Source organism: Dipodomys merriami, unplaced genomic scaffold, assembly GCF_024711535.1.
Source record: "Dipodomys merriami isolate MVZ:Mamm:240054 unplaced genomic scaffold, mDipMer1.0.p SCAF_55, whole genome shotgun sequence".
Taxonomy (NCBI): domain Eukaryota; kingdom Metazoa; phylum Chordata; class Mammalia; order Rodentia; family Heteromyidae; genus Dipodomys; species Dipodomys merriami.
The window spans coordinates 4,734,455-4,747,906 of NW_027206124.1; the positions used below are offsets into that span (position 1 = coordinate 4,734,455).

At 59.5% G+C, this 13,452-nt stretch overlaps 2 protein-coding genes across 2 annotated transcripts in view; one reads left to right on the top strand and one right to left on the bottom strand.

Annotated features, from left to right (window-relative positions):
• Nucleotides 1–4,672, top strand: part of Srebf2 (sterol regulatory element binding transcription factor 2) — a 68,923-nt gene extending 64,251 nt beyond the window's left edge. The window contains exons 17-19 of the mRNA XM_069999662.1: nt 299–484; nt 2,718–2,829; nt 3,116–4,672. Of these exons, the coding sequence (XP_069855763.1) occupies nt 299–484; nt 2,718–2,829; nt 3,116–3,336 (519 nt within the window). The 3' untranslated portion in view covers nt 3,337–4,672. The remainder of the gene's footprint in view (nt 1–298; nt 485–2,717; nt 2,830–3,115) is intronic.
• Nucleotides 4,673–6,949: 2,277 nt separating this feature from the next.
• Shisa8 (shisa family member 8) lies at nt 6,950–13,051 on the bottom strand. Its single transcript, XM_069999886.1, has 4 exons — nt 12,498–13,051; nt 8,368–8,501; nt 7,642–7,788; nt 6,950–7,409 (listed from the first exon to the last, which is right to left on the bottom strand). The coding sequence occupies exons 1-4, from the start codon at nt 13,049–13,051 to the stop codon at nt 7,051–7,053; spliced, it is 1,194 nt and encodes a 397-aa protein (XP_069855987.1). The 3' UTR covers nt 6,950–7,050.
• Nucleotides 13,052–13,452: the final 401 nt, after the last annotated feature.

Here is a 13,452-nt window from a genome sequence, read left to right on the forward strand (position 1 = left end):
AGAGAAGGATGCCCTTTGGCACCTTTGGACACCCGTCTCCAGGCCAGCCATGGGGGACCACCTGGGCCCTCAGATCTGACTGCTGTATTCCCCACCTACGCTGCTTCCCGCTCCTTTCTCACCTGCAGAATGGGGTGATCACCCCCTCCTGGGTCACGGAAGGGACCACTATTCAGGGTTACCAAGCTATGGCTGCTGCACCTACCCCAGAGTGGGCAAGGGAGGGCCTGGTGGATGCGAGATTCCTGCCTTAGGCCCAGCCAGTCACCCCTGTCTTCCGTCTTGGCCTGCCCCACAGGTGCTCCAGCTCCTCACCTGTGACCTACTACTGTCTCTGCGAACGGCACTCTGGCAAAAGCAGACAGGTGCCAGCCAGGCCCTGGGAGAGACCTACCATGCTTCAGGCGCCGAGCTGGCTGGCTTCCAGCGAGACCTCGGCAGCCTACGCAGGCTGGCGCACAGCTTCCGCCCAGCGTACCGCAAGGTGAGACTGAGCAGGATGATGAGATAGACAGGTTGGGTCTGTGGGGTCTGAGCCCCAGAACCCAGCACAGGTATATGTGGGGGTACACTGCAGGGCTGGCCCTCTGAGCCTGTCCAGCACCTGCTCAGCCAACAGAAGGGTGGATACTGGGAGTCCCTTTGCTCAGCACACTTGAGTACCTGCCATGTTCTGGGCCTGAAAGAGACACTTTGAGCCACGCTACACACTTCAGACCCTGGAGGAGAGCGTTCAAGCTCTAGAGGGCAGGAAGGAGGTGGGGAGTGCCTAGTCCTGACCACCAGGGAGCTGCTCTGACTCGTCAGAACTGGAAGAGTAAGGAATCTCCAGAGCCCTATTAGAGAATTCCTTTGTCAACTCCTTTTCCCAGCCACTTAGAGGCTTCAGCTCTGCTGATTTCCTTGGCAAACATCCCTTTGCACTGCTGAGGATCTGAGATCAGTCTCTGAGGAGAGTTGTACAACGAGGCTTTCTGGATATCATTTCCCTTTTGATTTTATTGCTAGGTTGATAGATTGCCCAGGCTGCCCTCAAATTCCTGGGCTAAGGCAATCCTCCAGCCTGAGCCTCAATAGTTTGGACTACAGGCCTGCACTCCCGTGCTTGGCTTATGTTAAACATTTTTTAAATGTGTTGTTGATTTCATTTGACACATAATTGTATGTATTTGCAGGCTGTGATGAGACATTTCAATACGTGTATTTTATAGATAGTGTCATAATGGACATTGCCCTCATCTCAAACATTATCATTCCTTTGTGTTGAAATCAATATAATTTTACCTGAAATCCAACTGAATTACTTTGTAAATATCTGTGTGAGAAGATCCGTAAATGTCAGGGAGACAAGTGGCTATAACATGTGAGAATGAAGCTGCTGCTCTGGGGTGCAGGGGCACACCCACCGGGTCACACTGCCAGGGGGCAGGGGCACACTGCCAGGGGGCAGGGGCACACCCACCGGGTCACACTGCCAGGGGGCAGGGGCACACCCACCGGGTCACACTGCCAGGGGGCAGGGGCACACTCACTGGGTCACACTGCCAGGGGGCAGGGATACACTCACCCGGTCACACTGCCAGGGGGCAGGGATACACTCACCCGGTCACACTGCCAGGGGGCAGGGATACACTCACCCGGTCACACTGCCAGGGGGCAGGGGCACACTCAGCGAGTCATGCCAGCCACTATGTGCAGTAGAGTAACACCACAGGAACAATAAAACATTAGAGAGCCAGTCCTAACTGGAAAATAAAAGCATGCCCATCTCTGCCTCATGGGACTCACTTGGTCTACTCATAGCCAAGGCGCGCTCTCCAAGACCTCTAAAAATACCTGCTCCATTCCCCACTGCGCCCCCCACTGCCTTCTAGCAGCCCTGAAGACCCTCCCTGAGGCTAAGATATAATGAAATTAAAGACTCTGAGAGTGTCGCTGGTGGCTCACACCTGTAATCCTAGCTACTCAGGAGGCTGAGATCTGAGGATCACAGTTCAAAGCCAGCCCAGGCAGGAACATCTGAAAACTGGAAGTGGCGCTGTAGCTCAAGTGGTAGAGCGCTAGCCTTGAGCTGAAGAGCTGAGGGACAGCGCCCAGGCCCAGAGTTCAACCCCACAACTGACAAAAAAAAAAAAGACTTGGGGAGCTGCGTACACGCAGCTCCTGAGTGTAATCCTCCTACCTATTCAGCAAGTCAAGATCTGAGGATTTCCATTTGAAGCCAGCCAGGCAGGAAAGTCCATGAGACTGTTATCTCCAATAAGGAGCTCTAGCTTTGTGCAAAAAAAACTGAAGGATAACACCCAGCCCCTGAGTTCAAGCCCCAGGACTGGCACAAAACAAAAAACAAAATTAGACCTAGGCCTGGCTCTCAGTTGTTTTCTGTTTACCCAAGAGCCACTGACTTACACCTGAAAACCTCTGCGCTTGATTGCTTGGTGAAGAAACAGAAGGGAATGAGACCGTAAATTAGCAGCAGCTTTGCTGCCACCGCCGCCCCTTTTCCTAGTCCTACTTCCCCTGGACTCTGTTTCTGTCACAGTGGACACATGCTTACCTCCCCATCTGTGCCTGCTGGCCTGTGTGTGGTTTCAGGGTTGGCTTGAGGACAGGAAAAGGGGAGTCCTCGCTGGGTGGTGGGGGGCATGGCTCAGGGCAGTACCGCTGGAGAGATGGAGGCAAGGACCTGGGGTCTGACGGTTTCCCTGCGCACCCAGGTGTTCCTGCACGAAGCCACTGTGCGCCTGATGGCGGGAGCCAGCCCCACCCGCACCCACCAGCTGCTGGAGCACAGCCTGCGGCGGAGGACCACTCAAAACATGAAGCACGGTGAGTTCCGTGGGGAGCCCGGCCCAGCCCAGCATCTGACTCCCCCCCAAAAAAGCCATCATGAGCCATAACGGTGCCTTGGGAGTGAGATGGTGCTGTGGGCCGCAGGGTGGGTGTAGGCTGAGCGGCTCCACCCGGGTGGGAGGTGCGCATGAGTGGGGCTTGGGTTCCAGTCTCTGTCCCCCACGATTGGGTGTGGGGGAGGGGAAGCAGCGTCACAGGGGTGGGGGAGGTGAGGAAATGGGGCCACACTGGGACCACAGCTGGGTGCATCTTATCCCCACAGGCGAGGTGGACGCCTGGCCTGGCCAGCGAGAGCGCGCCACCGCCATCCTGCTGGCCTGCCGCCATCTTCCCCTCTCCTTCCTGTCATCCCCGGGCCAGCGGGCGGTGCTGCTGGCCGAGGCTGCCCGCACTCTGGAGAAGGTGGGCGACCGGCGCTCCTCCAGCGACTGCCAGCAGATGATTGTCAAGCTGGGCGGTGGCACTGCCATCGCCGCCTCCTGACTGCGCGGCCTGGCCCACGTGCCCTCCACCGTCTCCATCTTTGTCCTGGGGTCCTCCCTCTGTCTCTGAGCCTCTGTCTCCCGCTAGAGAGCCACGGGGTACAGATCAGCCTTGTCTTCTGGGCAGAACCCCTTCAAAGTCGCTGTCAGTCGATGCCCATAGCCCTGGCGTGCCAGGCAGGAATGGGGGGTCAAGGGGCTCCTGCCTCTGGCCCTCCAGAGACTTCCTCGGCGTCTCCCCAGTCTGCTTTTTTACCACGTTTCTCTCTGGGGGGGACTAAGTCTCTGGGCACCGGAGAGCACTTTGCCCTCAGGACTTGCCCGCATGCCCCTTCCCCTTTTTATACGAATGTTTTTATATACACGTGTGCTTGCGTCTGCCGTGATGCAGGGCAGAGCTGCTGTGGCATCTTTATTTCCCTCCTGGGTCTGCCACCTCCCTGTGCCTGACTAAGCCAGTTCATTGTTTTCTCATCATTCCCTGGATCAGCCAGGGAAGGGGAGGGGCAGCCCCCCCCCCCCGGAGGTGGGTGGGAAGCAGGGGCAGGCCTAGGGGGGGTTGAAATAATGTTGGCATTATTTTTTAATTTTTTTTAAATAAATGGTATCTTATTTAATTGTCCTGTTTCTTCCCACTCCCCCCCCCCGGGGGGCTGGGCAGGATGAAGGCACCCGTTGGGCCTGGGGGCGAGTCTCCTGTTTGATTTCCAAGTGCCCTCCCACCCCACCCGAACTCCTACTTCCACAGTATATTTTTACCCCTAATCTTTGTCCTGTAAATAAGCCGGGTGGCAGAGACCAACGCCAAGCCACCCTCACAAGCCCCTCTTTTCAGGGTGGACAGCGGGAGCCCCATTCCTTGCTGTGAGGGGGATCCCAGGAAGAAACATGGTCCGCCTTTTCTGGATCCCAGGGCTCAAAGTCCCCTAGGAGATGATTATTCTCCAGGGCTTCCCGAAAGACTGAAAAGGCCCCTCCCCGTGTGTTCTGCCCCTTCAGGAGGTTGGGGCAGAGCAGAGGGTGGACAGGAAGCCTCAGCACAACCAAGTGCACACAGCAGGGCCCCTCCTCGTGCTTGGACCCCCCCCTACACACTTACTTTCCATCTCCTGCCCTCCCCCACTGTCACTGTAATTTATGACCTCTGCCCACAGGGCCACCCAGCCCTTGTGTCGTGTGTGTCTGTGTGTGTGTATATACTGTGCCTTTTCTTCTTTAGGGGTTGGGGGTGGCCTTCCACTGAAAAGGGTGCCCCTATGGCTTCCTTGATGTTGAATCATTCACCGTGTCCTGGACGTAGGTTACTCAATAAACAGATTGCTTCCACCCAGCACAAAGTGTGTGAGGGTCTATGGTGTGGCTGCTGTCAGGACTTCTCAGGTGGCTGCAAACCTTGGCTGACTGTGGGCCAGGGACTGAGGGCAGCCGAGTAGATGTACATTCTAACTTGTTCCCTGGACAGAGCTGGCATGTTGGCTGACAGGGATTTGGGATGCTGTCTCTCGTTCCAGTGGGTGGACCACTTTTGTATGTGTGTATGTGTGCTGGTCCTGGGGCTTGAACTCTAGGCCTGTCCCTGAACTTGTGCTCAAGGCTAGCCCTGTACCACTTGAGCCACAGCTCCATTTTTTTTTTTAAGTGGTTCATTGAGATAAGAGTTTCACAGACTTTGCTGCCTGGGCTGGCTTCAAAACTATAAATTCTCTGCCATCAGTCTCCTGAGTAGCTGGGATTACAGACATGAGCTACCAGCACCTGGCCTTAGGTAGATCACATCTTCCCTTTCCCTGCAGGCTAAAGCCCGGAGACCCAAGCGTAGCTCCCAGCTGGATTACCTTCGGTGGGGTCTTGCCAGGTGTACAAGATAGGGCTGCTAATCCTGCCTTCCATCAGTCCCATAGGCTTGTAGGATGATATGCCATACTTGAGGACAGGTACCCTGTGATGCTGGTGAGAGGCCCTGGGACAAGACCACACCAGGGTCTTGATGGGTATGGGTTAGGAAGGGTACATGGGCCTTGGGCATGCCATGTGGGAAAAAGCCTGATGTTGAATTGCACATCCATGCCTGAGACCCGTTCACCAGGACAAGCAGCAACCCTGCACACACCTTTTCCTCCGGGCAGTCACTGCTGGCCACACTGTGCTGGGCACAGCAGCCCAAGTTGTTCCTTGGCTACTTCAGCATTTTCATTAGTAGCCCCTACCCTTAGCCTAAGCCAGGCCCTAGGGGAGACCCAGGGCTCTTGGGGCTAAGGATGAGCACAGAAATGGCCACCTCCTAGCCCAAGCAGGGCCCATCACCAGAGTGGGTGGCCTGTGTGCCCAGAAATTGGATTCTTTTTCGTACATCTCAGCAAGCACCATGACTCAGTACCTGCTCCCTTCCCACGGTTCCGAACAGCTGTGGGGCAGCGCCAGGGCACCTTCCCCAGCTTGAGCTGGTGGTGGGAGAGCCCTCTTCCCACGAGCCATGGAGGCAGTGGCTTTTGCAGGGCCATGGGCTCTGGGACTCAACAGCCGAGATGGACCTTCCAGCAGGAGATGGACTGAGACGGTGCTGGGTGAGTCAGGGCCTCAGGGCAGCCCAGCCAAGGAAAGGAGAGCAAGGCTGCCCATGCCCTGGGAGCGGGCTCTTCTTCCTGCCGACCTGTCTCAGCTCCTGGTGCCACGATGCAGGAGGGTCCCATCTGCGAGTCAGCAACTTATTTGGGACCCAAGACTCAGTTTCCATATCTAAAGGCACAGCCCTGTGATCTCTTGTGAGGACTAAATAAGACACCAACAAGCGGTAATTACTGTTCAAAATAGTGTACCATGTCAGGAAAACACCCAACCAGGTGGCTTGATTGGCTGCAGCGCCGTCCCCTCCCCCTTCCTCTCCTCCCCCAAACAAGCAGGCCAGTCAGTACCTGGAACAGAGGAACTTGGAAAGACATGCCGGCTGCTGGCAGTGTCCTGGGCCTCAGCCAGGTACCAGGAACCCTCCTGGCAGGCAGGGACAGGCAGTACTGGGCATGCGCAGTGTGAGTGCCCTAAGGGAGGGGTCTGCCTGGCTCCCCCAGCATCTCCATCATTCTTACCCAGAGCAGCACCTCTATCCTGAGCACCAGATGTCCACATGGCCCACACGCATTAGGGGGGTGGCTATGGGCCAATGTGGCCAAGCAGCCGGCAGGCCAGGGGCCGGCCCAGGGCCAGGCTGGCAGCGAGGCTCAGCCAGGCTCAGCCAACTCAAGCTGTAGAGTGTGCGGCCAGCTCACGCCTTGTCCGCGGACACAAACAGCACACGGAGCCCGACAGTCCTCTCTCCCCTGTGCCCATGCCTTAAGATGGCCGAGGCCTGGCTGCGCCCCTCCATGGCTTCCCCGGTGGGAGCATTAGGCCTGGCATTCAACCTTGGCCTCCCTCTCCAGCCACTTCTCCTTGGCACCCGGCGGGTATGATCCTCCGCTCTTGCCCATGCTGTGCCCTCTGCCTGCACTGCCGTCTGTCTAGTCCGTGACCGGTGCCGCCATCAATGCCTCGGGCAGGAGCCGCAGTACAGGGTTTATTTACATGAGGAGCCCTATGGCTGCACCCTTCCGTTGGCCCCGAACCCCGCGGCTCCAAGGCCTCCGTCCGCCCGGGGCCCGGGCCCGGGGCCCTGCCCGGCTGCGGCCGCGCTCAGGACCGATCGCCGTCCGGCCGGGCCTCGGTAGGAACCCGCCCTGCTTCACACGGTGACCTCGGTTTTGCTGTTGGTACTGAGGTGCCGCGGCCCGCGGCCCATGCTGCTGTAGAGGCCGGGGGGCTGCGCGCCGAAGGCCTCGGCGAGCTTCTCCACGCTGAACTGGCGCCGGGGCGCGTGGCCGAGGCGCCGGGGCGCCGGAGAGGCCGGGGCCAAGTGGCCGCGCGGGACGGACCGGGCGGGCCGACCGGCGGTCCAGGCGGCGTAGGGGCCCGACGGGGCGGGGGGCGCGTAGCTCGGCGGGGCCCAGGGGCAGGCGTCCAGCAGGGCAGGCAAGTCCTCCGGGGCCCGCGGGGCCGGCTCGGGGGCGGGAAAGCGCGAGTAGTAGTCCTGCGGGGCGGCCTCTGCGGGGACGGGACCGCGAGGGACTGGTCAAGGTGCGGGGCGACCCGGGCTCCCGCCCGGGCCCAGGGTCCCCGCCAGAGCCGAAAGTCCATTGGCTGCGGGGTGGCGCCCTGGGCGCGGATTGGCTGAGCCGGAAGAGCGTGGGAACCGCGGGGCCCCGCCCCCAGACCCTCAGCTCGGCGGCCCGGGAGCTCGGTCGCCCTAGCGTGGGCGCCCGCGGCGGCCACTCACCTGCGGCCTTGAGCGCCGCGGCCTTGAGCGTGGCGAACTTGGCGTAGTTGGGCTGCAAGGTCAAGCTGCCACCGCCCTGCAGCCGAGGTCCGCGCGGGGGCCCCGGGGTGGCCGACCCGAGGGGGGCGTTGTTGAGGCGTTTCTTGTCTAAAGGGGCGAGCGGGGGCGGGAAGGAGACGCAGGCTGACCCCGGACCCCACCTGCAGCCCCAGCTCCGTGGGGACTGGCGGGATGCTCTCTAGGTGAGGCTTGAGCAGATCCCGTCTCCCCGCACCATGCCCAGGACCTGGCTCAAAAGCCAGGAACAACGGCAGCCAGCCCTGAAGGTGCCACCCCAATGTGTGGCTGGCCAGCGCGTCAGGCCTGCCTGCTTTAGGCCTGCGCCAGGCAGAGCCCCAGAACCTGCTCCCTGCAGGGACTGAGGCTGGGGTGGGGGACGGGGGACAAGCGTTTCTTCCCCAGCAAGGCCAAGAGGAAGCCAGGCTCCAGGGCACCACGCCAGAGCCTGACAAACACAGCAAATCCTGGATCTAGTCTTAGGATCCTAGACCCTGAAACCCCTCTCTCCATCAGGGCGATGACTAGCTGGCCCCGCCCCCATGCACACACATTTCCCTAGGGAGGCACAGAGCCTCCACTCCCCAACCAAGCATGCGAATCTAACACCTTCCCCTGCAGCCCATGCTCTGCTGGAGATGGCCCCATACCTGCCTCCAGCCGACTCACCTGTGCTGTTGTGGGGGGACCCCCGAGGGAGACCATCACCCATTTGGACCTGGACACAGCTGCCTAAGGGTGGGCCTAGTGGTGGAGGCAGTGTTTCCTGGGGGCCTGGCTGCTTCAGAAGTTCTGTCAGCGTCCTGTGTGGAAAGAGTGATAGAAGGCAGTGTCCTCAGCCTGCTGCTTTCCCATCATGCCTCAGTCTCACTGTCAAAAACCACAGACACGAACCTAGGGCAGCCCACCAGCCTGCCTGGAATCCTAGTTTCTCAGGAGGCTGAGATCTGCAGAGTGCGGTTCAAAGCCAGACTGAGCAGGGAGGTCTGTGAGGCTCTTATCTCCAATTAACCAGCAAAAATTGGTAAGTGGAGGGTAAGGGGCTGGGGGCACAGAAATGGAAGGACAAAGGGTGAACAAAGGCAGCAGAGGTACTCACTAGAGACAATGTTGAAAATGAACTGTATAACTTGTGGGCGGGAATGGGAGGGGAAAAACTGGGAGAAAGCTGGGAACAGGTGACATTATGACATTGTCCAAAAAGAAATGTATTCTTTACCTGACTTATATAACTGTAACCCCTCTTTACATCACGTTTATATAATAACAATTTTTTAAAAATTGCTGGTCCCAGGACTCCAACTCAAGGCCTGGGCACTGTCCCTGAGGCTCTCTATGCTAACGGCTAGTGTCTACCACTTGAGCTACAGTGCCACTCCCAGCTTTTTCTGAGTACTTTATTGGAGATAAGAATCTAACAGAGCCGGGCGCTGGTGGCTCACGCCTGTAATCCTAGCTACTCAGGAGGCTGAGATCTGAGGATCGTGGTTCAAAGCCAGCCCGGGCAGGAAAGTCCATGAGACTCTTATCTCCAATAAACCACCAGAAAACCGGAAGTGGCGCTGTAGCTCAAGTGGTAGAGCGCTCGCCTTGAGCTGAAGAGCTGAGGGACAGCGCCCAGGCCCAGAGTTCAAGCCCCACGGCCGACCAAAAAAAAAAAAAAAAAAAATCTAACAGACTTGGGGCTGGGAAGGTAGCTCAGTGATAGAGTGCTTGCCTTGCATGCATGAGGCCCTGGGTTCAATTCCTCAGCACCACATAAGCAGGAAAAGCCAGGCCCAGAGTTCAGGCCCCATAACTGGCCAAAAAAAAAAAAAAAGAATCTCACAGACTTTTTTCTTCCTGGCTGTCTTCTAACTTTGATCCTCAGATCTCAGCCTCCTGTAGCTAGGATTACAGGTGTGAGCCACCACCACTGGGCTTAAAAAAATTTTTAAGCTGAAATGGAACTACAGATCAAGTGATAGAGCAGTAGTCCTGTGCAAAGCAGCTCAGGAATAGTGCTCAAGCGCTGAGTTCAAGCCCAGGACTAGCACCAAAATTAAAAAAAAAAAAAAAAAAAAAAAAAGACAGCAGTAGTTATCAGGGGCACTGTGTGGCCGTAGCCATTTCTTTCAATCTCTCTGAGAGATCTCACGTGACACAACCCTGTCAACTTAAGATGGCGACCATCTTAAGTCTGCAAATTTAGTCACTGTGACCAGGGTCATCTAATTTTCCCAGGGCTCTTCTCTAAGACAAGCGCCCCCCTCCCCAATACCTTGCTCCCCCAAGCTCCCTCTGCCTGCAGTGTCCTTTTCTTTAAACCCCATGGGAGCCCCTGGGGGACTTGTGACCTGCCCACCTGCAGCAGGGGCTTCTGCTGGGCCCAGCCCTCACTGCCAGCACAGGCAGGAAGACCAGAAAGGACGGAAGGAAGGAGAGAAGCCAGGAGCTGTTCCTGTGACAGCCCAGCACCAAAGGCTGCGTGACCTTGGGCAGCCACCTCCCTGGGTACCCAGCACACCCAGCCCCCAGCCAGCTGTGACAGTGTCTGACGAGCCTTCCCTACAGACAGCCAACCCAGCCTTCAGCCCAGCTGCCTGCAGCACCCAGAACCCATGATTTTCTCCCATTTGGCCTGACCCTTCTTCTGGGGCTGGACTATGCATGATTCATGAAGAGGTGTCCTCAAGGACACCTGGGGTGGCCAAGGGTTAGCGTGGCGGGGTCTAGGCTGATCTTCCACTTCACCCTCTACTCAGGGGCTCACTCCTGCGGCGACATCTCACCCAGCTCTCCTCAGCTATGGAGATGCCAGGCTTCCTGGGCCTTGCCGCAGCTTTCTCCAGGAGCTGACTCCAGTCCCCTCCGAGCCCTCTGAGAATTCTTTCCTGGGTGAGATCTAGGCAGGAGTTTGGGACACCCCCCTCCTTAACCATGAACCCAAGACCTCCCCAAAGAGGACAGTCAGAATAGGTCTTACTGAAGCCAGACACTGGTAACACACCTGTAATCCTCGCTACTTAGGAGGCTGAAATCTGAGGACTGTGGTTCAAAGATAGCCCGAAGAAGGAAAGTCCATAAGACTTTTTTTTTTGTCAGTTGTGGGGCTTGAACTCTGGGCTTGAGCACTGTCCCTGCGCTCGCTCTTCAGCTCAAGGCGAGTGCTCTACCGCTTGAGCCACAGCACCACTTCCGGTTTTCTAGTGGTTTATTGGAGATAAGAGTCTCACAGACTTTCCTTCCCAGACTGGCTTTGAACCGCGATCCTCAGATCTCAGCCTCCTGAGTAGCTAGGATTACAGGCGTGAGCCACCAGCGCCCGGCTGTCCATGAGACTCTTATCTCTAATAAACCACCACAAAACCAGAAGTGGAGCTGTGGCTCAAAGTAGTAAAGTGCTAGCCTTGAGCAAAAGAGCTTAGGGATGGTGCCCAGGCCCTGAGTTCACGTCCCTCTACTGACCAAAAAAAAAAAAAAGAATAAGTATTATAGGCTCATAGCCAGATGAACATGGCAGCTAGAATGCCCCACCATGCCCTTCCCCCAAAAGCTAGAGGCAGAGCTGTCCCTGAAGCAGCAAGGACCCCAGCTAGACTTCATTTACAGAGGCAGTACAGACACGCAGGATGGAGCCCAGGGTCTCAGCCCTCGCTCTTCTCTCTAGCTGCTTGGGAAGGGTGAGCTGAGTGATCTGTGTGTGTGTGTGTGTGTGTGTGTGTGTGTATGTGTGTGTGTGTGTGTGTGTACACATGTGCATGCATGTTTATACTGAAGCTCAACCATGGAACTCCAGGAACTCAAGACTGGCACATCACTTGCTCCACATCTCCACTTCCAGCTTTTCTTTGTTGGTTAGTTGGAGATAAGAGTCTCTTACATTTGTTAGCTCAGGCTGGCTTTGAACCTTGATCCTCCTACCTCAGCCTCCTGAATAGCTGTGATTATAGGCATGAGCCCAGTACCTAGCTGACTTCATGATCTTTAAAGCCCCCCACCCCTAGGGCCCAAGAGGAGAAATGCCCATTTGGTCGGCCACTGGCACTGCTAAATGCCAGCCTGTTGCATGTCCAGCCTGGGCAGGTGCAGCCTCAGGGCAGTTCCCATGCCAAAGGAGCAGGGCTGTGGGTGGATACCCCTGGCAGGCCGTGAAGGGTGCTAGTGGGGGTTAATGGGGGTGATGAACATTCCAGAATCAGGACACAGATCGACCAGCCCGTGTTTCCACCCAGCTAGAGAAGGGAACTGGGCTCCTGTGGACCCCATGTCTCAGCAAGCTCAGAACCCAGCTAGAGAGATGTTGGGAACACAGAGATGTGTTTCCTCCACACTCCGCTCCCCTTTCCCGCAGGGGAGGGACGCGCTGACCTTCACCTGGGGGCTCCTGCGTGGGCTTCTGAAACCCCAGGGAAGGAAGGTCAGGGCTGAGTCACAGCGGGGGGAGGGAGAGGGTGGGAAGCGGCAGGAGGGAGGGAAAAGGAGAAGCAAGCGTGGAGAAAGCCAAGAACCCCGCGTCTTCCCAGGCCGCAGGGCCCGGGCTCCCCCACCCACGGGCCCCGGCCTCCGTGGGCACCGACCCTGCGCCCTCTCCATAGAGGCTGGAGCCCGGGCGCGGGGGGGAGGGGGGGGCGGGGCCAGCACCCAGCACAGACCGGAAGGTCAAGGGGAGCCTGAGCGGTGTCAGGTGTCTCCCTCTGTGAAGTGGGAGCAGAGGGCGACTGACACCTTGCAGAAAGCAGCAGAAAGGCTTCCTGGAGGGCGGTGGGGGAGGACGGGGCGGGGGGAGTCGGGGGGGCGGCCGGGCGGCGCGCGCTCACCTGGTCACCGTGCGGCGCGCGCGCGGGCTGTGCGCCCGCTCCAGGCCCAGGCGCGCCCCGATGCCGACCAGCACGAGCAGCGCGGCGACGCCGCACACCGCGTAGACGGCCGTGTGGCTGCGCTCGCGGCCCGGGTCCCGGGGCGCCGCGGGGTCGCGGGCGCGGGCGGGCGGCCGGCCGGTCTGCACCCAGGCGGGCGTGTCGTAGTTGGAGCAGCGGCTCTGGTCCAGGCGCCGCGGGCCGTCGTGGCAGCAGAAGCGGTAGCCGCACGTGCCGCAGCAGAAGCTGTAGACGGCCGAGCTGCAGTTGAAGGGCGGGTCCCACTGGCCCATCACGTCGTAGTAGCCGCGGCAGCGATCGCCCCCCGCCGCCGGGGCCGCCGTGCCCGCCGCCGCCGCCGCCGCCTCCGGAGCCTCGGGGGCCCCCGCACGGCCCGACGGCGGCCCCGCCAGCAGCAGCGGCAGCAGCAGCCGCAGCGCGAGCCGGAGCCGGAGCCAGAGGAGTGCGGGCGGGCGGCGGCCGCCCCGCGGTCCCCGCGCCCCAGCCCGCTCCATGCCCCCCCCCCCGCCCCGCGCCGTCCGCTACTGCGCCCCGCGCATGGCCGGGCGCCGCGCGGCTCCCTCCGGCCCGGCTCCCCGGCCCCGCGGCGATGGCGCGGCCCGCGATCCCCGCGCGGGCGCCCGCGGGCCGCCGCCTCGGCTGCTGGCGTCCTCGGGGATCCCAGACCCGGGTGGGCTCGGTGTCCCGTCCGCGGAGCTGGACCTCCGGCGGGCGCGTCCTCCTCCGGGGCGCACCTCGGACCCGCGCCCGCCGGTCCGCACCCCGGGATCCCGCACTCGGGGCGCGGCGGTGGGTCTTCGCGCGCGGGCGCGCGGCGACTCCGGGCTTCTCCCCGGCCCGGCGATGTGCGGGGAGCCCCGGGCCTGGCGGGGGCTGCGCCGGGGAGGCGGCCCGC